This window comes from Notechis scutatus, chromosome Z, assembly GCF_049901735.1.
Source record: "Notechis scutatus isolate UNSWTSFEM ecotype Mainland chromosome Z, rNotScu1.2, whole genome shotgun sequence".
NCBI lineage: Eukaryota > Metazoa > Chordata > Lepidosauria > Squamata > Elapidae > Notechis > Notechis scutatus.
In genome coordinates this window covers 26,453,930-26,473,565 of record NC_142025.1, presented here as the reverse complement: position 1 = coordinate 26,473,565, position 19,636 = coordinate 26,453,930, and the positions used below count along the sequence as shown (strand labels likewise).

The 19,636-nt window shown below is 41.9% G+C and overlaps 1 protein-coding gene across 4 annotated transcripts in view; it reads left to right on the top strand.

The window, feature by feature from the left end:
- Positions 1 to 288: 288 nt before the first annotated feature.
- NR1D2 (nuclear receptor subfamily 1 group D member 2) overlaps positions 289 to 19,636 on the top strand; it is a 39,986-nt gene continuing 20,638 nt past the window's right edge. Inside the window, exons 1-4 of one of the 4 annotated variants that reach the window (XM_087945322.1) lie at positions 289 to 356; positions 8,417 to 8,677; positions 10,431 to 10,519; positions 10,868 to 11,012. In XM_087945322.1, coding sequence (XP_087801448.1) covers positions 10,442 to 10,519; positions 10,868 to 11,012 — 223 coding nt within the window. In that variant the 5' untranslated portion in view covers positions 289 to 356; positions 8,417 to 8,677; positions 10,431 to 10,441. Of the gene's footprint in view, positions 357 to 447; positions 883 to 1,647; positions 2,067 to 8,416; positions 8,678 to 10,430; positions 10,520 to 10,867; positions 11,013 to 19,636 lie in introns of those variants that run through there. The other 3 variants (XM_026685705.2, XM_087945323.1, XM_087945321.1) reach the window with 3 other exon arrangements.

Sequence of the window (19,636 nt, the reverse complement as noted above, 5' to 3'; positions counted from 1 at the left end):
ACAACCACCACCTGGGTGACTGAGAATCTCTATAGATATTTGCCATAATGCTACAGTACAGTTAGTCTCAAGAGGCTGAAAGCACTGAAATTTCCTTTCTGACCCAGGAAAGAAGTCAAAACTTCAAGGAAATGTCTATGTCGGGGCGGTTGGAAGGGGGAAAGAAACCGGCAAGACTGCTTCTCTATTCTTTTGGTGCAGTTCAAGATCCACAGATCCGCCTCATCACGCGGGGCTACACGTGAGAACAGCTTGTTCTTTCTAACTTCCCTCTCCCCTCGGTCTCCCGAGAAAGAAGGAACTGTGTCACTAGGTGAAATACGCCCAAGGGACAACGCAGAGCGAATGAGGCGCAGGTAGGGGACGGAAAGGAAGGATGGCAGTGCAGCCACGTGGGTCAGCGCCGTCCTCCCGCTGACTCTTCTTGCCCTGTTGTCAGGGGGAGGAGGAAACAGCCGCAGCAGCCCTGACAAGGAGCAAAATCAGCAAGAAACTTCCTCAGGAAGGCTCGGCGGCGGCTTCTGCGCCCCTCTTTCATCTCCTCCCGCCTAACAACGCACGAGGCAGTTCCACGCATAGGGCAGGCTGGTGCACCTCCCATGAGCACAGCTGCCGCAGTGGTTCCTTTTGCATCCGCACGCAGGCGGGAGGCAGAGGAAAGGGACCCAGAAAGAGGCGCCCTCCTGCACCGTGCGACCCGGCAGCCCTTCGAAGCTGTCACCAGAGACACACCGGGGTGGGCTTCTTAAGTCGGTAGGTCAGGAGGCTCTTCCTCAAGGGCCAGCCGCAGTCCGTTCTGCTTCCTTTTCCTTTGAAAAAATCACAGCCCTCGGCAGCAAGTTCTTGGTAGAGAAGAAAAGGCAGGCATGGAGTTGAGTGTCGGTAAGTGGATTCTTAATTGGGATAGAACTCCGCAACCATAAGTGCCCAGAAAAGTGGGGGGGCATAGCGCTTGGCCAAGGGGATAATTAGAGCAAGAAAGTTTGGACAGATGGAGTTTTATACTTTAAGGCAGCAGCTGCTTTTACTAAGGATGGTAGTTTCGGCCACTGTTTTGATCCTAAATGATTCGAAAGTCGCCTTATTAGTTTATTCTCGCGTTTCTGTTCCAAAAGCAAAGGGACACAGAGTAAGACCTGTGGCTTCTACACCTCTGGAGCGGAGATGGCTGAATGAGATTTGAAAGCGGCTGGTGTTTGTGCTGACTGAAAGGGAAGACTCCGGCTTTGGAATGAGAGGTTACAAACTAGTGGAGTTGGGAAAGAAGGAGTGGGAGAAAAAACGGCTATCAGTCCATTCATTTACAAAAAAACGCGCTATGGGAAAGGGGGCTGGCGAGAAAAAAAAACCTTTCTTAGAGCTTGATCCGAATCCAACTCTTTCCTTGGGATCGCAAGGCTATGATACTTTAAAGAGATCAATCTGGCCATTTGGTTTTGCAGACAGGTTTGGGCTTGCCGCCGGTCTCTCTTTCCCACAGTTGCTGCCACTATTTCCTATCGGTTGTTTCCTTTGCACCGTCTCACATGGACTGGCCGGCTGAGCCATGTGCGCCCTTTTGTTTACGTTCGGTGCCAGGCGCGCCCTCATTGGCTCTGGTTTGCTGAGATGCCCAGATTGCATAATTGCGCTGGGCGGTCTTGGTGGGAGACCGTGTGGATTGACACGTGTAAGCAGCTGGAGGCCGTTGTTTTGGTGACCTACATCTAGGCGCGGCAAGCAAGGGACACGTGGAGGCAGAGGCAGCGAACAGGATTCATTCAGACACGCCCGTTGTCTCTTCTCACTACGCCGCAAAGTGATGATTTGTACTTGGTGAATAGAAGGAGTCGCCCTGCAGACAAAGGATCCGAAGGCGGCCGTTTCCGCTTGAAATTGGGAGGGATCGTGCCTGGAACCGCGGAATGCTTGACCGGACATCCTCAATTGCTGGGCAAAGTTTGACCACTCGGTCTCGAAGTGATGGAGGATTAAGTAGCTTTAGCTTGGTTAACCGCACATTCCCTAAGTAGATTTCATCGGGCGCTTGATCATCTAGTAAAACATTTCCAGGGATATGGTTGGAGGTAAATACATGATCAGCACTGATGATGTTACCAAGTGTGGTAAAGAAAGATCTGTCAGCAAACAACCAAGGTCAGGGAGCACCAAGGAGTCCAGTGGTGTATTTTGAAATTATTTTCTGTTTTCTTTCTTCTAAATGAGCCTGTGGTATCCTATATACTTGTTTATATGTAGAATTTGACAATATATTAATTAGATAGGTTTGTGGCCACATTGGTCTACAACTCCTGTAATCTGTAGACAACAGTGACAGAAGTTTAAAAAGAGGTTTAAAGACCGCCTGAACCTGTAACTTCTTGATTGTATATTGAATTGCTACAACTTTACATACAGTGGTGTATAAAGCTGTAGCAATTCTATGTATAACCAAAAAGTTACAGAATAGCAAAATTGGAAGGGACCTTGGAGATCTTCTTGTCCAATCCCCTACTTAAGCAAGTGACCATATACCATTCCAGATAAATGACTGAGCAGTCTCTTAAAAACTTTCAGTGTTAGAGCATTCACAACTTCTGGAGGCAAGCTGTTCCACTGATTAATTGTTCTGAACTGTCAGGAAATTTCTCCTTATTTCTAGGTTGCTTCTCTCTTTGTTGATCTTCCATTCCTTGTCTTGTTCTTAGGTCATTTGGAGAATAGATTGACGACTCCCTCTTCTCAGTGAGCGACCCTCATATGTAAAAGATTGTTATGTTAAGTTCAGTGGCCTGTTTTCAGAGAAAAAAATGTAGATAAATACTACTAAATATCTTCCTGCTTCTTAAAAATAAGGTGGGAGATGAAGTGAACTGTTTTATTTGAAAAACAAGAAGAGTTATCAGAAATTTAAAGGAGAAGGTAACATATGGGAAGCTTGATGTTACTGTCACTAGCTATATGATGTTGCTGTATTTTCCTGAAAAACTAATGCAGTTATTTCCCAGCTTGCTTTCCTTCCTTCCTTCCTTCCTTCCTTCCTTCCTTCCTTCCTTCCTTCCTTCCTTCACTCATTCACTAACTTACAGGACTTATATGGGCCTCCTGTCTTATAATGACTCCAGAAAGCTCACAACTATCTATGAGACATGATTGAAAACAAAAGTACCCAATCCCCCGAGATGCCAGACCAAACATCTTCCCAGCTCAACCCCCTACCTTAGTCTAATCCTTGGGGGAAGAACCAGGTCCTCATAGCCCTTCAGAAGGCCAAAAGGAAGCAATAAGTCATTGAGTTTACTCTTACTATAGATCTGTTTGAGCAGACATGTACAGTTACTTTTTATTGAAATGCAGTTGATACTAAAAATACTGTCTTGAAATTTACTTGGATGGTATTCATGGTTTCTATTCACATTTATTCTCATGTAAATGTGTTCACCATTTTTGTATATAACCATCCACTCTAGTATGAGATTTATGTGAAAGCATTTTCAGTAGTTTTGGAATATCATAATTTTGCTTATATATCCTGCTCGGAAGGAAAGCATTTTCCAGTTATTTGTAGTTTTTTTCCTATGTGTGTATGCCCATGTGATAGGAATCCAATAATCACTGAAATCTCACTCTCACATGGACTATGAACTGTGGCATTTGTAATTTAACAGGTCGGAGGAAGGCTGCGGAACAATTTTCTCTTATGACTGAGCTTACGCAATAGATGAAGTCAGGTGGTATAACATGTATAGACTCCAGAGGGTTGCATAACTGAATTGGGCAGTTTACCTAAGACTGTGAGAATTTGAATGATTGATTGATTGATTGATTGATTGATTGATTTATGAAAGACTGAATAGTGGAAGGAGTGGTTCTCTCTCTCCCAATTCAGTAACTGTAGAAAGTATTGGTGTATAGTGGTTGTGTGTAATTGCTCCAAATGCCCCAAGTGCCTATCGCGTAAGTTGACAAAATTGCAAACATAATGGAATTTTAACAGAAAAAATTATATAACAGGATGTACATCTTGGAGAAATAAAATACTTTTGAACTGAAAGATGATATTTTGATGTTTGAAAAAAGGTTCATTAAAAAATAAAAAGATAAATAGAATGGCAATAACAATTGCTTTCTTTACGGTCTGTTTAATATGTAGTGACAAAAATGTAATAGAAAGGTATCAGAAAAGTAACAAAAAAATTGCTGGATCAGATGGATTCTGTTTGCTTCTCGTAAGGTAAATTTTGGTTAGGAAGGAATGTAGTGCTAAGAAGCTTACTCTCATTCTGGTAGTTTTAAAAAGAATTGCATCATATGGAGGAATGCAAAGACTCAGTGGTTAAAAAATACTGAGCTTGTCAGCTGGAAAGCTGACAACCTGGGTTCTAGAGTAGAGCTGTGCAATGGCATGAGCTCTTGTTACGTGCTCCATTCCTTTCCATCTAGCAGTTCAAAATTATGCAAACGCAAGTAGATAAATAGGTACCATTTCAGTGGGAAGATACCAGGTTTCCGTGTACTATGAACACATAGAAATGTCTTCAAACAATGCTAGTTCCCTTGGCTAAGAAACAGAGAGGATCACCTCGCCCTAAAATAAGACATTACTTCATCTTTATTGTTTACTTTATGGAAATACAAAATATATGTGTGCATTTATTTTTATGTACCATCCATATAAAATAATACTTTACAATAGAGAAGAATAGCAGAGCCCAAGGTGGGTTATGCTGGCCATTTTATTTGTGTTTCTTCTTTCATAATATTTTCTAAAGTGAAATTTGTCATGTTGCTACAAACTGAACTATGAAACCATTATCATCAAACTGAAGAATTTGTAAATACATAAACAATCTTGGATTTTTTTCTCTCCGTTCTATTCCATAGGTGAATAAGCAAGGTTATTTCTCAGTTGCCATTTTTTCTCACTATTCTAATTAATTTGACGTCTGCATTATTGTTTATGAGTATCAAATAGCAGTTCTTTCACTGTTGATGCACATTTATTATGAAAATGTTTTCTACTTTTCTCAATGCTCCTTTTTATTTATGTATTAAGTAAAAATTGCTGTGCCTCTTCGGGAGTTTTTAAATTATTTGTATGTTTTATCAATGATTTTCTGTGAAGAGATGGCTTATAGCCATCAGTAGGTTCTAAATCATAATTATATTCCTCTGTATTCTTCTAATCCAATTCTTTAAAGGTATTGTAGTATTTACATATGATTAATTATGCTGTGACATGATTTTTACATGTCCAAAGTTGGCATATTATTGAAAATCTGAAATATGATTAGACTAGATTGAGAATAGTGTCAGTTAAATATTAGAACTGAAATGGCAATACACTTCACTCAAAATTTAAAGTCGACTTTTTCTAAAAAGATCTGATAAATTTGTTTTATCATTTTATATGAAAAATTGTTCACATAGAAAATACATGTTCCACATAAGCTACTAGATTGGTAGGAAATTCTGGAAATCTGTAATGATAGATGCAACTGTACTTTACATAGAATATTAAGTGAAAACAGCATAAAGAAGCATGTTGGTATCAGAATTCTGTTTCAGGTCAAATTAAACACTTGTTTTTGTAAAATAGAGTGCACATTTATTATTTGACAGAGTATCCTTGATTTTTTTTCTTTTTCAATGGACTGGAAATAATATTCCACTTTAAAAAATGTTGTTGTTTGGCACAAAACACTAGTAATAGATGCAGCACCAATGTGCCCTATTACCATTGCCTGGTTTTGTAATTCCATTCTCAAAACCTGTTATTCAGATGTAATTTTTATTGTATTTATCTGATTCTCTTGCATTTACTGCAAATAATGGAATTATGTATGAAATCACACACCTGGGTAAGCACACATTAGAACTTCTGCAGATTTAGAAATCATTCTTTATTAATAACATTAATAAATGTTATTATTTGAAATGATTCTTCCTCTATCTTTTGTGAAAGGTACTTGAAATATTCAGAGTTTCAGTGGGAAACTTACTGAGGCTTATTCATGGTTCTCTCTTACTAAGCCTTTCCAAGGGATTTTTTTATTTTTTTTTAACTTTTATACATAAATAACTGTGTAAGACTAAAAATGGAAAAACATTTATAGTGTCACTTATATGTAATTCTTGATTCTTACTTCTAGTTAAACTATATTTAATGTTTTGTGGGAGAGATTTTTGGATTCTTATTGTTTTAAGATGGCACTACCTGACACATTGCATTATCCCATTATACAGTTCCATTTCTCTATTTTATTTGTAATGCAATAAAATTAGCCCATTTTATATACATGGTATTTTTTTTCCTTCCTAATGCTTCATATTAATGCCATTGTTTGGTGCTATTAAAGTCTGAGCTCAGTAATTTCATAAAGAGTATAAAAACATCATAGATCACCAGAGACATCAAGTCAAGTTAACCTGTTACATGGAAACTCAATTAGACCCAATCTGCACAATAAGTTACAGTTTAATGATAATCACTATGTGATGATTGTAGCATTATGGGTGCTTTAAAAAAAACTATCCACAATTTTGTCTAAGACATGCTTAAATGCATGTCTTCCTTATCTCCTATTTTATGCTGACTACTAGAAAGCACACAAATCATATCATTGAAAGTTATTTAATATTGGGTCACATTTAAGAGAGAATACTAATCTGTATTTTTCCTTCAAAATACTATTAATGTAAGTTCTTAGATTGCACTTTCCCACTTCTTCTCATTGTGGGCTGTGATAACTGTTTCAATCAGAATTAGACCCACATCCAGGGGATTCTAAAAGTAATTATCCTATAGTTTTTGTATGCCACACTAAATCCTTTTTTTAAAAAAATAGGGAACTAGTAATATCATATACCAATCATGTATAGATGCACTTAATGCTAAGGATAGGCTTCAAAAATATCAGCCCAGTTCTCTGCCTAGTTGGTGGACAGGCATGGCCATGGTGGGCGTGGCCTAGTTGGCTCCCTGCACCACAGCAGGGGGGGATTTTCCTCTAGACTTTCCTCTAGACTTTCCTCTAGCCTTTGGGGGGTGAAAAACGGCCTTTCCCAGGGTCCACAGGCCCTCCGGAGGTCGGAAATAGGCCCGTTTCTGGCCTTCCGGAACTTCCTGGTGGCCCATTTTTTGCCCTTCCCAGGCTCCAGAGGCTTTCCTCAAGCCTCTGGCAGGGCATAAACAACCTCCTCTGGACTCTGGAGGCCCTCTGGAGGCTGGAAACAGACTCATTTCTTGCCTTCCAGAGGCCGTTTTTCACCCTCCCTGAGCCTCCACGTGGGCCCTGAACTTACCTCGCACCCAAACGGGCCATGTGGGGACTCCCGGCAGGGTAGATGGGGCCAGCCAGATGGGGCTAGCTAAGGGTTTGCCCAAAGCAGGAAGAACCAGGAGCAGCCCACCCCTGCTTAATGCCCATGTTAATTAAGTTGCATTGATGACTTACATTTCATTTTTTTTCTTGAACATAACAGCATTTGTTTCAATACCACACTTAGACATGTCACTGTCTTTTCCATATAAATATCTAAAATATTCCTTTTAGCATTCCTTAATTCAATTTTATCTCACATCATTTTAATCATTTTTGTTTTTAATTTCGTTCACTCTGCTGGAAGATCCTTGTTTTGCCTTTTTCCCCTCCTTCCAAAGTAATTTTTATTTTTACCAAGATCATGTGCAATATTTGGACTGTTGTAAATTTGTATCACTCAGCATATATAAAAAGTTTTAATATATTCTAAGAGTTACCCTTCCGGAGGTCCTTTAGTCATTGTATGACTTGAAAATCTTGCAAACTGATTCTCCAAGCTCTAGACTTCTTCTTCTTCTTCTTCTTTTTCTTCAGCGTTTGTCTCGCGCTCTGGTGAGGTCCGCTAATGTCCTTGAGTATTGCTTCCACGCCCCTCTGTCTGCCACGTATGTCGGGTCTGCCTTCGCGATCTCTAGGTCGGCCTTGATCGTGTCCATCCAGCGTTGCTTAGGTCTACCACGCGGTCTCGCTCCTCCGACAGTCACCTTCATCGCTCCAAGCTCTAGACTATTTTTTTTAATGTTCATTGCTGCTGAAAGCTATACTGTTATTTTATAAATTTATAAAGTTTATTGACTTTGTGTCTTATGTCTTGCCATACCTGCTGTCTAATAGATGTGAAAATCAAATTGCCCTATTTTGGATTCACCACTGACTATTTTCTTGTATCTTCAAAAACAAAAGCAAAGTTTTTCATTTGTTTTTCTCTAAGCACATTCTCTTGGTTAGGGCGATGTAATTAAATTTGAACCTTAAACTTCAGATGATGAAGTAAATGCTGTTTCCTAAAAATCAAAAGGCATATTGTTGAATAATGTTATAAGAATAGGAGAGGAGAAGGGGAAACTGACCTCTGACTACAGATAATGGTTTACTCTTATGTTCTTTTCCAGGAAGTGTAATTGCTTATATCAGCTCTTCAAGCTCTGCATCTAGCCCTGCTTCCTGTCACAGTGAAGGCTCAGACAACAGTTTTCAGTCCTCTTCTTCCCCTGTACCACCATCACCAAACAGTTCCTTCTCTGACCGGAACTACAGTAACAAGAGTAAAGAGCACTCTGATGGAAGTCCAAACATTGACCAGTTTGAGAATCACACTAAGACAAATCAATTGAGTGGTGCCTCAGCAGCAAAAAGTCATAAAGGGTTTGCAAGTAAGTGCTATTAGTCTTTTACAAAACACTCATTTCTGACATCATGTTTCTCAGCGCCTTTCATTTTTCTATTACTTTCATATTTTCTTTTTTAATTCCTATGGTTAGCTGTTCTGATTAAAGTGGTACTCACTTGTTGGATAATTGAAACTGTACAAATGCTATCTAGATCCTTGCTTCCAGGTGCTCTCTGGACGAACCCTTGTTAGAAATACCCATTGACCCATATAACATTGTAATAGTAAATGAGAGACTAACAAGAGGAGGAACTTGCGACATCTGAATTGATCCTTAGATTATACACTTTAGGTACAAGATACATTTATCTCAAGCTTGGCAGCAGTGGGCTGTAGTATTAAATCTTCATCACTTAATCTCTGACTTCCATTCTTCTAGTTAAACTGGAGTTCTGATGCTCAAACTGCCATATTCTTGTGGAATACTGGTATATTCCTGTTTCATGGTCAAATTGGGGCCAACAGACTATGTTGCCTTGTAATCCACAATTAAATTTGAAAAAAAAATGAGAAATTGAGAAATGTTTACCAAGAAACCCGTCTGGAAATCTCCCTATTTCAAATGCATAAGGCACAGCATTTTAGAATTGAGATTTTGAAATCCTCCAGCTTTGATACTGAAAGAATATACAAGTTCAAATTGTGAAAAGGGGCATTTTCATTTCTGAATTAAAGTAAATTAAATACGTTTATCCATGTAACATGATCATGCATACTTTGAAGATAATTTAGAAGCGATTGTGATGTCATATAAGCACAAAAGGTTATACAGGTTTACATTGCCATAAAAAGCATTTATTATGGTTAATGTTACCTTTAAAACCAATAGCATTGTACAGAAGCTTGAAAAAAAAAGGAACTGATTTAAAACATAGCAGAAACCACTGCACTTGCACAAAATCCAAAGCATTTCTTCTGAATCATTTACTGAGTGTGCATAAAATATGAGACTATTTTAGAGTAAAGTTTTGAAAATACATTTTAAAATAACTCAAAGTTCTACGATCACAATGGGGTGGGTATTTTTGCTGGTGTGACTTAACAAGTTAGGAACAAAGAAATATGTTTTCTAACAGACCTGATTATATTTTTTTAAATATCTTATTTGCTTGTCTGCAGTTTTTTAAACTTTGGTAACTGGTAACTCATACACTTAATTTCTGTACTTCTTAATTCAGAGACACCAGCCTTTGAATCTGAAACTTCTTAAGATTGCAGCACATTCGTTCTGAAATTGCACATTTGCTTCCACCCTAATAAAACTATTATTAGTCAGTTGTTTCTCACTTACTGATTTCCTTGTATGGTGATCATTTGAAATTAAGAGCTGTAAAAAAGCTTTGCAACAAATCCTCAAATTTATGCCATCATATCTGTCTGTGGTCACATGATCACCATTCATACACTTTTCATCTGCCACACATTTATGCCCATTGTATTTCTTGCAGTCATGTGATTGCCATTTGCAAGCTTCACAATCAGTTTCCAATTAGCAGAATTAATGGAGAATTTTCTAGAGTGACACATCAAATTTAAAAACTATACTGCTTAATCTTTTGCTGACTCCTTTACTAAAACATTTTTAACATTCTTTGAGACATGTATGACAATGATCTGAGAAGGCAAGTATACAGAATTATATTCCTTTACATTACATTACATTACATAACAAAGCAAATCTACCCGTGCTTTATTTCTCATGTTAATACTGAGCTTTCATACTGTTGCATTTTTAGAATTTAATGGCATGATCTTGCTGTGTAAAGTCTGTGGAGATGTTGCTTCGGGATTTCACTATGGGGTCCATGCCTGTGAAGGCTGCAAGGTAATTTTTCTAATATAAATGGCTTAAGGTAGCAGTGAATAGATATAAATTTAGAAATGAGTATAATTGTTGCTGACTCTCTGAAATATACTGTTACGTTTTATTTGCCAAATTTAAAATATTTTCATTTTGTACTAAAGTACCATCAGCAAAACTGATGGCAACATTCTTTAAAGTTTAAGAAGAATACTTTGCATGTGTTTTATTCCATCATTTTTAATCACAACAAAATTTAACAAGTCTTATTTTCAAGATTAAACATGCAAGATTTTATTTGTATGATTTAATTGGAAACTTGTTCACACACAAAAAAACACTAACCCCTAAAACTGTTGCTTATTTTTTCAGGGTTTCTTTAGAAGAAGCATTCAGCAAAATATCCAATATAAGAAGTGCCTGAAGAATAACAACTGCTCTATAATGAGAATGAATAGAAACAGGTGTCAGGAATGCCGATTCAAAAAATGCTTGTCTGTAGGAATGTCAAGAGATGGTATGTTTCTATATTGAGCAGGGACCATCAGAAGGTGAATTGTTGTACGTTTTGTGTTTAATTCAAATGGAAGGTTTATAAAAATGGTGATAAAGTAGAGATTAACATTGTGCTCTGCTTCCAATCAGAGTCCATAAAGTCATAATTATGTAACCATAAAGTCATAACTATGGAAATGATACTAGAACATGAAATATGTTCCTACAAGAGCTTGTAATCCCTGTGAGAATTTATGAATGCAGATAGTCCTGTACTTGTAACTTTCAACAACACTAAAAAAGTGACTTACAACCATTTTTCACACTTTTGACCATTGTAATGTCCATATGGTCATATGATCAAAATTCAGATGCTTGGCAACTGATTCAGATTTACGATGGTTACAGCATCCCAGGATCATATGATCACTTTTTGTGAACTTCTGACAAGCAAAATCAATGGGGAAACCAGATTCACTACAACCATGTGACTTAACTGCTATGATTCACTTAGCAACTGTGGAAAGAAAGATAGTAAAATGAGGCAAAAACTCAATTAACTGTCTTGCTTAGTAACAGCTTCTATTCATGATATAAGCTGTATCCACGATGGAGGGATTAAGCGGCAAGTCCCTGCACAAAGTGCTCTAAACCATGATTGTAAGGGGGATGTTTATATCTCCAACCATACAAGGATGGACTGTCAGGAACCTTTGTATGTTTATATGTTAGATATGTAGCCATCCACTTGTATGATTTTAATTTGTCCAACTCATAAATCTCAGCTTTTTTATATATGCTTTAATGTGGTGTGGTGTATAATAAAGCCACTTCCAATGCTATGTAAAAAGGCTAAGAAATTTCAATATGATACATTAATTAGAGAAAAAAGCAAATAAAAGTTACTAATATTTACAGTTTTTATTTAGTTGATTTATCAGAAAACATATAAGGGATCTTAATCATTGAGGAAAAATATAGGAGATTCTTTTATACTTATCACAGGGTCGTGACTTTATTATTTATCAATCACTGGAAACAATGCAAATTTCCAAACAGGGTTTTCTAAGAGGATAATTTTCAAGGAAGAACATTCAAACTGACTGGTACTTTGGCTAACTTTATTAGATGTTATTCCTGAAACATATATACTTCCAATGTAGGCTGAGCCATAAGAAAATTAGGCAGGGATCCCATAAATTAGTTTAGCTATGCTAGATCTGTCTTTTTTTTAAGAGCACTGCTGCTCAAATATGATTACTTTAAGATATGTGAACTTCAACTCCCAGAATTCGCTAGCTACCAATTTGAGGACTTAAAGGCTATACATCATAAAGTTGCCAAGTTTGCGGAGTACTGATTTAGAGCAGTGGTTCCCAATTTTTTTCAGTCCACCGCCCCCTTGGTGCTACAAACTCATCCTCAGTGCCCCCCACCCAGGGGTGGGATTTAAATTTCTGTGGGCATGGCCTAATTTGAGGGTCTGGCTTGCTGGTCATGTGACTAGGTAGGTGTGGCTTGCTGGTCATGTGACTGGGTAGGCGTGCTTGCTGGCTAGGCATGGCTTGCTTGTCACATGACCGGGTAGGTGTGGTTTTCTGGTCATGTGACTGGGTGGGCATGGCCAGGTGACTGGCAAACAAGTGGTCCTCACTTAATGGTCGGTTGTTCTAATTTATGACTGGCCTCCTCAGAGATACTTGACCTGTTTTTGGAGTTTTGACAGCCATGCACACACATACACACACACTCCCTTATAACTTTTATAACCCTTCTAACCCTCCTGGAGCAGGTCATTGGACTAGAATTGGCAAAACATCTCTGATTAGACTCTAGTAGTGAATAAAATCTAATCAGAGATGCTTTGCCAATTCTTGTTGATTTGTTTTATTTGTATCTCTTTATTTTATGTTTCTGAATTGCATTGACATGTGTGTCCCTTCTTGTGCACAACCCAAAAGCTTTTGTGATTCTTTGCAGCAAAAATTACTGACCTCTGGCTTTGCTCTACTTTTCAAACATGCCACTGCTGTGTTCTGGGTGTCAGCCCTGCAGGTCCACCCCATTGAGCCCACTGCACTGGAGGGACCTGCCCAAGCAAGTCAAGTCAATGGGGTGAGCCTGAGAGAGGGAAAGAGAGAGAGAGAAAGAGAGAAGGAAGAAAAGAAAGAGAAAAGGGAAAGAAAGAAAAAGGGACAAAGAAAGAGGGAGAATGGAAGGAAGGGACAGAAAGAAAAAGAAATAAAGAAGGAGGGAGAGAGGAAGGGAGGAGAAAGATAATGAGATATCTATTCTAGTCCAATTACCTGCTCCAACAGGGTTAGAAGGGGGTGTGTCTGTTCTCCTTGTAATGTACCAGTACATTTTGGTTTTGCCTTCTTCAGAATTGGCACTGTAATACATTGGGGAAAAGTAATTTTTAGGGTGGAGATCTGGTCCAATGGATCCTGTTTAAAACCTCAACAAAATGTGAGAGTTTCCTGATAGTCTTGACGATGTTTCGTCCACAATATCTTTAATAGAAGCCAAAGATGTTTCGATGGGCTGGCAAAGATGTTTCAATGTGGAAAAGGGCCTCAGTCTAAACTAGGCCTCATTTCAATCTGATACATCAGGTCTCTCTCTTTCTCTCCCCCTCCCTCCCTCCCTCCCTTCTTCCCTCCCAGGCTTTGCTCTACTTTCTTGATGTGCCTGCAGGGCTGGCGCTTCAAACATGGATGGATGGATGGATGGATGGAGGGAGGGAGGGAGGGAGGGAGGGAGGGAGAGAGAGAGAGGCAGGCAGGCAGGCAGGCAGGCAGGCAGGCAGACCTTTGGATGAATGTATGGATAGGTAGGTAGGTAGATAGATTGATAGATAAGTAGGTAGGTAGATGGATAGATAGATCTATATTGGTAGGTAGGTAGGTAGACAGAAAGACAGGCAGGCAGGAAGACAGACAGACCTTTTAGAATGGATGGATAGACAGACAGACAGACAGACAGACAGAGTGCGACAGTGGCGGCACTTTGGGAAAGTAGAATAAAGCCAGAGTGGGAATTGAAGTCCACACAAGTTGCCAAGGTTGAGAAACACGGGCTGAACATATCAACCCAGCCATTCTGGTTAGAGTTTAGCATGCTATTTGATTCTGGCTTAGTCAATAAACCATGGCTAAGATCTTCCTGCTCCTTAATGCAGCTGCCCCTCTGCCCCTTCTCCAGCCCACTGCCCCAGTTCTTTCTTTGGCATCCAATTTTGCAATGCTCCGCCCGGGAGGAGGAGGGCGTGCGGAAACAGCCCAGACCGGTGGAAGTGGAGGGAACGATCACTTGGAAAGCAAACAAGCAAGCAAGCACAGGACTCAGTCGGAAGAACCAGGCTGCAGAGGGAGGCTAGGTTCTAGGTCTAGGTCAGCCACGTAGAGCTGAACCAAACTGAGCCACGTGCCTTGGAGAGCTGCAGCTGCATCCACCCACATCTTGAGCATAAGCCCGGCTGGCTGGAGAGGCAGAGGCCAGGCAGGTGCTGCACGCTCCCTTGTTCTCTGGGGAAGGGGGCCCTAACGCCGGACCACCCACCCCTTCCACTGCACGCCTTGGGAGGGTTTTGCTTTCGGGCCTTCTGGCATGCCTCCGCTGCTTCCACCTGAGAGGGCAGCCTGCAAGCTAAGGCGCCCCCTTTCCGCCACCTCCCACCTCTCTCTCCCCCCAGGCTTGGCAAGGCTCGCCATGCACGGGTTCTGCATTCGAGGTGCCGGCTACGGAGCGATGAAACAGTCAATGGGCTGTGTGGCCGGCAGTCAATGACCCTGTGGGGTCGGTGCCTCGAACGCCCCCCTGCTGCCTCTTAGCACCCCCCTGAGGCATCCCCCCCCAGGGGGCAGTACTGCCCACTTTGGGAACCACTGATTTAGAGGAATGATCTAGTAAATTGGAAGTTTCATACCATGATTAATTAATCATGGCCTGATAACTTGATTAATTTAATTTGCAAAGAACATACCACTTTAAACAAGCCACAAATATGTTGTGCATGACCAGAAAATTAAGGAAGTAAAAAAATAAATAAAGGTCAAGTGTATTTTCAATCTTATAGTTGGTCTGATGATGCTTCTAATTTGTCTGCCCATGTCTGCCTTTTTTGGATATCATCATTGCAGACAAACTGGTTTTCATTTTTCTCAAGCCAAAGTATCTCCAGTACAACCAGTCTGTCACTTTTGGATACATTTTGGTTATTCTTAGAATTTTAGTTAATATAACCACAATACTTTCCAAATTGTGGGTTGTCCTAGTTACTAAGTTTTCGCTATTTTCATTCCAAGTTGTGTATTCCAAGTTGTGTGTCTCCGCTCTTTTTTCCTTGGTCATAAAAATAATGCTTGCATTCCTGCCTGCATTGTTGAGAAGAAAAATTGTGTATTATATAAGTTATTTGAATGCTTTTTTTTAAATAACACAGCTTTCTGGACAATTCTAAGCTATATTAAGAAAAGGAAATAACATGACAATAAAGTACAAAAAAATAATATAGGAAAAGGAAAGAGACAATACTTATAAAAGTCAGCATCCTTTCCAATAGCCTTTTCTGTCTAGAAGCAGCATACATGTGCAACTTGCTTTTTGAGGGAAAAAGAACTTTAAAAACTTACCCCATTCTCTTCATTACAATTGAAAACACTGCTTGGACTGTGTATGAATTCTATTCCATGTGGTATCTCACATTTGAGAAAAATGTATCTTTAGAATTTCAGGTCCCAGAACCAGTAGGGTAGTCTTTTGGTCCTTGTTCACAATTTTACTGTCAAATAGATTCTGTGTTTAATCAATGGTGTGTTCTCCCTCGAGCCGCTCGGAGCATCCAGAGAGTGGGAGGTGCTTCAGAGTCCTCTCTCACAGGCTGAGCTTCAATTGAGGAATGCTCCGCCCCCTCACGTGACTCCGTGCAGCGTTCCCCAGTTTTTGCTCAGCCTCAGAGAGACAAGCTGTATGCAGAAAAGGCTCCTTGGCTGACTCAGGCATTTCTTAATATTTCTTGATATTTCTTCCTGCTTCTGTCTACTACAAGGAATACAGGTTTGACCTTAGCCTTCTAGCCCCTGCGCAAAGGGTATAGACCTTAGGGGGAGTTTTCCCTTGCCCCTAGGGGCTCAGAGTGGGCGGGATCACAGCGCTTCGCGCAAAACCCCCCCCCACTTTCAGTTTCGTTTGTTTTCTCTGCCTTCCAGCCGCCTCAGTGGCTTGTTAATCTCGCGCTCAAACGCGCTGCTGGTTTTCCCCCCACCCGAAACGCCGATCGTTGGGAAGGGCTTTTTCCCTCCTGCAAAGCCTCCAGGCACGCTGAGCTAGCCGGAGGAGCCCTCCCTTCCATCCCAAGAGGCCCTAATGAAATAAAAAAACATAGCTCAGCTCACGGCTGCCATTTTGGGTGCTGCATCGTGGTCGGGCACCATTTTCTTTTACTGAAAAACGCTGCGGCAATCTAGCTCCCACCGGACCCCTTGGGGCACGAGCTCAATTCTTAGTGCTGTTACGACTGAATTGGTTAAGCACGTTGTTGGCCTCCTGCAGCCTCACTTGGGGTGAAGCTCAGCAGTCTCCCCCCCCTCCAGTTGTTGTCTGGAGGCCTACTGCTAGAGGCCTCCCTGATACAGGCCTCAGGCGTTTATTTGGCAAATTCAGACGTTTACACCAGTTTTCATGTTTTTTCCTCGTTGGTACAGTTATACAGTTCAATTTATTTAACATTGTTATTGTTAAAAATAAATTTAAAAAAAAAAGAAGAAGAAAAGAAAAAAAATTTAATAATCAAAACATAGGTAATATCAGATAAAGAATTTTTTATATCAAAAAAAAGGAAAAAAGGAGGAAATCTAATACCTTGTGTGTGTGTGTGTGTGTGTGTGTGTGTGTGTGTGTGTGTGTGTGTGTGTGTGTGTATATATATATATATATATATATATATATATATATATATATATATATATATATATATATATATATATATATATATATACATACATACATACATACATACATACATACATACATACATACATACATACACACACCTTATTGCCTTTTCTTGGTACCATAGTATATACTAAATTCCAAAAGGGGGTGCGGGCCAGCTCAAAGATCACCCGGCCTTGGTCGTAGGCCGAACTCTAGGCGAGCCAACTGCCTCTAGTAACCCATATACATTTCTCATTTATTAAAATGGCAGATGACAATTCCTCTAAACACCCTTCTCTGAAGGCTAAATCGAAGTCCTACCATTTGCGCAGGCAGGCTAAGGAACCTTCCAAGGCCTCCCAGCGGGACGCCCTAAGACGCCACAGGGCGTTGGAAAAGGAGTTCGATAGGCGTTCCAGGGAGTCACATCCGGTGCCTCCAGCCCTTCCTCCTTCCACCCCTTCTACCTCTACTCAACCCCCCCCTCCTCTAGACCTCTCTTCCCGATCCAGGCGCAGCTCACCTCAGGGTCATCAGGCCCCAGGACCAACGACCAGACGGACACCTGAAGCCACCTTTACGCCTACAGCCGCTGGTCTGCGCCAGGAGGAACCCTCTACCATTGAGGTTCCAGCTCACATCAAAGCATGGATGGAACAGGCTATCTGCCAGGGTATTGCAGAGGGTCTGCAACACATGTCCAGGCCCGGCTTCTCCCCAAGGGCTCCCGAACACGAGTCTCTGTCCATCAGATCCCTTCCAAGATCGGATCCTCCTATCGGTCAGGTACTCTTACAGAGGGATGGCCCCCTTCCGGAAAGGGAACAGGAGGAGGAGGAAGCGGGCTTCGGTTATTTCAGGGAAGAGGAACAGGAATCACAGATGGGATCTTCCCATTACAGTGAGCCCCAGTTAGAGGCGGAACCGATGGGGGGGAGATGTCGGAGGATGAGGGGCTTACCCCCGACCAACCCGCATTCGTGGGGCTGTTCAAGCCACACATGTTCAAATCCCTTCTGTTTAAGGTCAAAAACATTTCTGGCCTACTTTCCCAGTCTCCCTCTGCCCCCCCTCCTCAGCGGAAGGCCCAGAGGACTCCATATTTAAGCAGCCCGTGGTGGAGGCCGAAGTCATCCCGGCCCCACCCATTTTTTCAGAGCTGGTGGCGAAGCAGCTGGCTTCTGCAGGGCCCCCCCCCTGCACCTTCCAGCCAGGACAAAAAAATTTTCAACCTCGACCCAGACTTTTCTAGCCTCCTAGACATCCCCAAGGTTGATGAGCCCATTGTGGGCCTAGCGTCCTCCTCTACCCCTAGTGAGGCCTTGGAGGCACTGAAACCCGAGGACAAACGGGCGGAACTGGCCTTACGCCGGGCCCACCAATCCGATGCTTGGGCCATTAGATCGGCCATGGCCGCCTCCTTCTTAACCAGGTCCTCAAGCCGGTGGCTGCGTCAGTTGAAGCAGCACGTCCCCTCCTCCAATGTACATGCACATCAGGATATAGCCAAGTTGGTGGCGGCAGCAGAATTTTCAGCCGACGCCACCTACCAATCAGTGAAGTTTTCCTCTAGGGCCATAACTTCACACGTCACCGCCCGCCGCCTGCTCTGGCTCAAACACTGGCAGGCGGACGTTAAAAATAAAGTTAAACTGGCCACCGCTCCCATTAAGGGAGACAAATTATTCGGCCCAGCTCTGGAACCCCTGCTAGTCGAGGGCCGCAGCAAGAAAAAATATCTCCCCTCCCTCTTTCAGAGGTCAGAGCCAAGAGGTCCTCAGCCCTTTTGGAGAGGTTCCCCTCGTCCCTTTTATCAGCCCCCCTTCCCGCCCAGATACCCGAGACCCCCTTCTTTCCGAGCCCAACAGGATCGGACTGACACAGGCAATAGAAGCAGAAGGGGCAGCAACTATAAGAGACCTTTCAGGGGATCAGGGGGAAGCCCCTTCCGTCGTCCCAGATAGAATACGATCCTCCCTCCCCATTGGCGGCCACCTCAGACACTTCGCCATCCAATGGGATGCATCTACCTCCGATGCTTGGGTTAGAGACACCATCAGGTTCGGTCTCGCCCTTGAGTTTCGGTCTGCCCCCTCTGACTTCTTCATGACATCCCCCCTCTCAAGGGACCCCGCCAAACGTGAATTGATGGATGCCGCCATCCAACATCTCCTTGACATTCAGGCCATTCAACCCGTTCCCCTGGCCCAACGGGGGCGGGGATTTTACTCCCACCTCTTCGTGGTCCCCAAGCATTCTGGGGGATGGAGAGCAATTTTAGATTTAAAATGACTTAATCGTCATTTAGTCCAGCGCAAGTTTAAGATGCACACCTTGCAATCTATCCTCCTGGGTACCATGCAGGGTGACTGGCTATCCTCTATTGACCTTTCCGAAGCATACCTACACATCCCAATCCCACCCTCCCACCACAAATTCCTTCACTTTCAATATGTGGCCCTCCCCTTTGGTCTGGCATCGGCCCCAAGGACATTCACTAAGGTCCTCGCAGCTCTAGCGGCTCACCTCAGGAGCCTTCCCGTATGCCTACACTGCTATCTGGATGATATCCTCATCCTCTCTCCGTCCAAGCGCCAGGCAGAGAGGGACACCAGGGCTACTCTCTCCGCCCTCCAAGCCCACGGGTTCCTTATCAACTGGCAAAAGAGCCAACTGACTCCATCCACCCGAATTACTCATCTGGGGGCT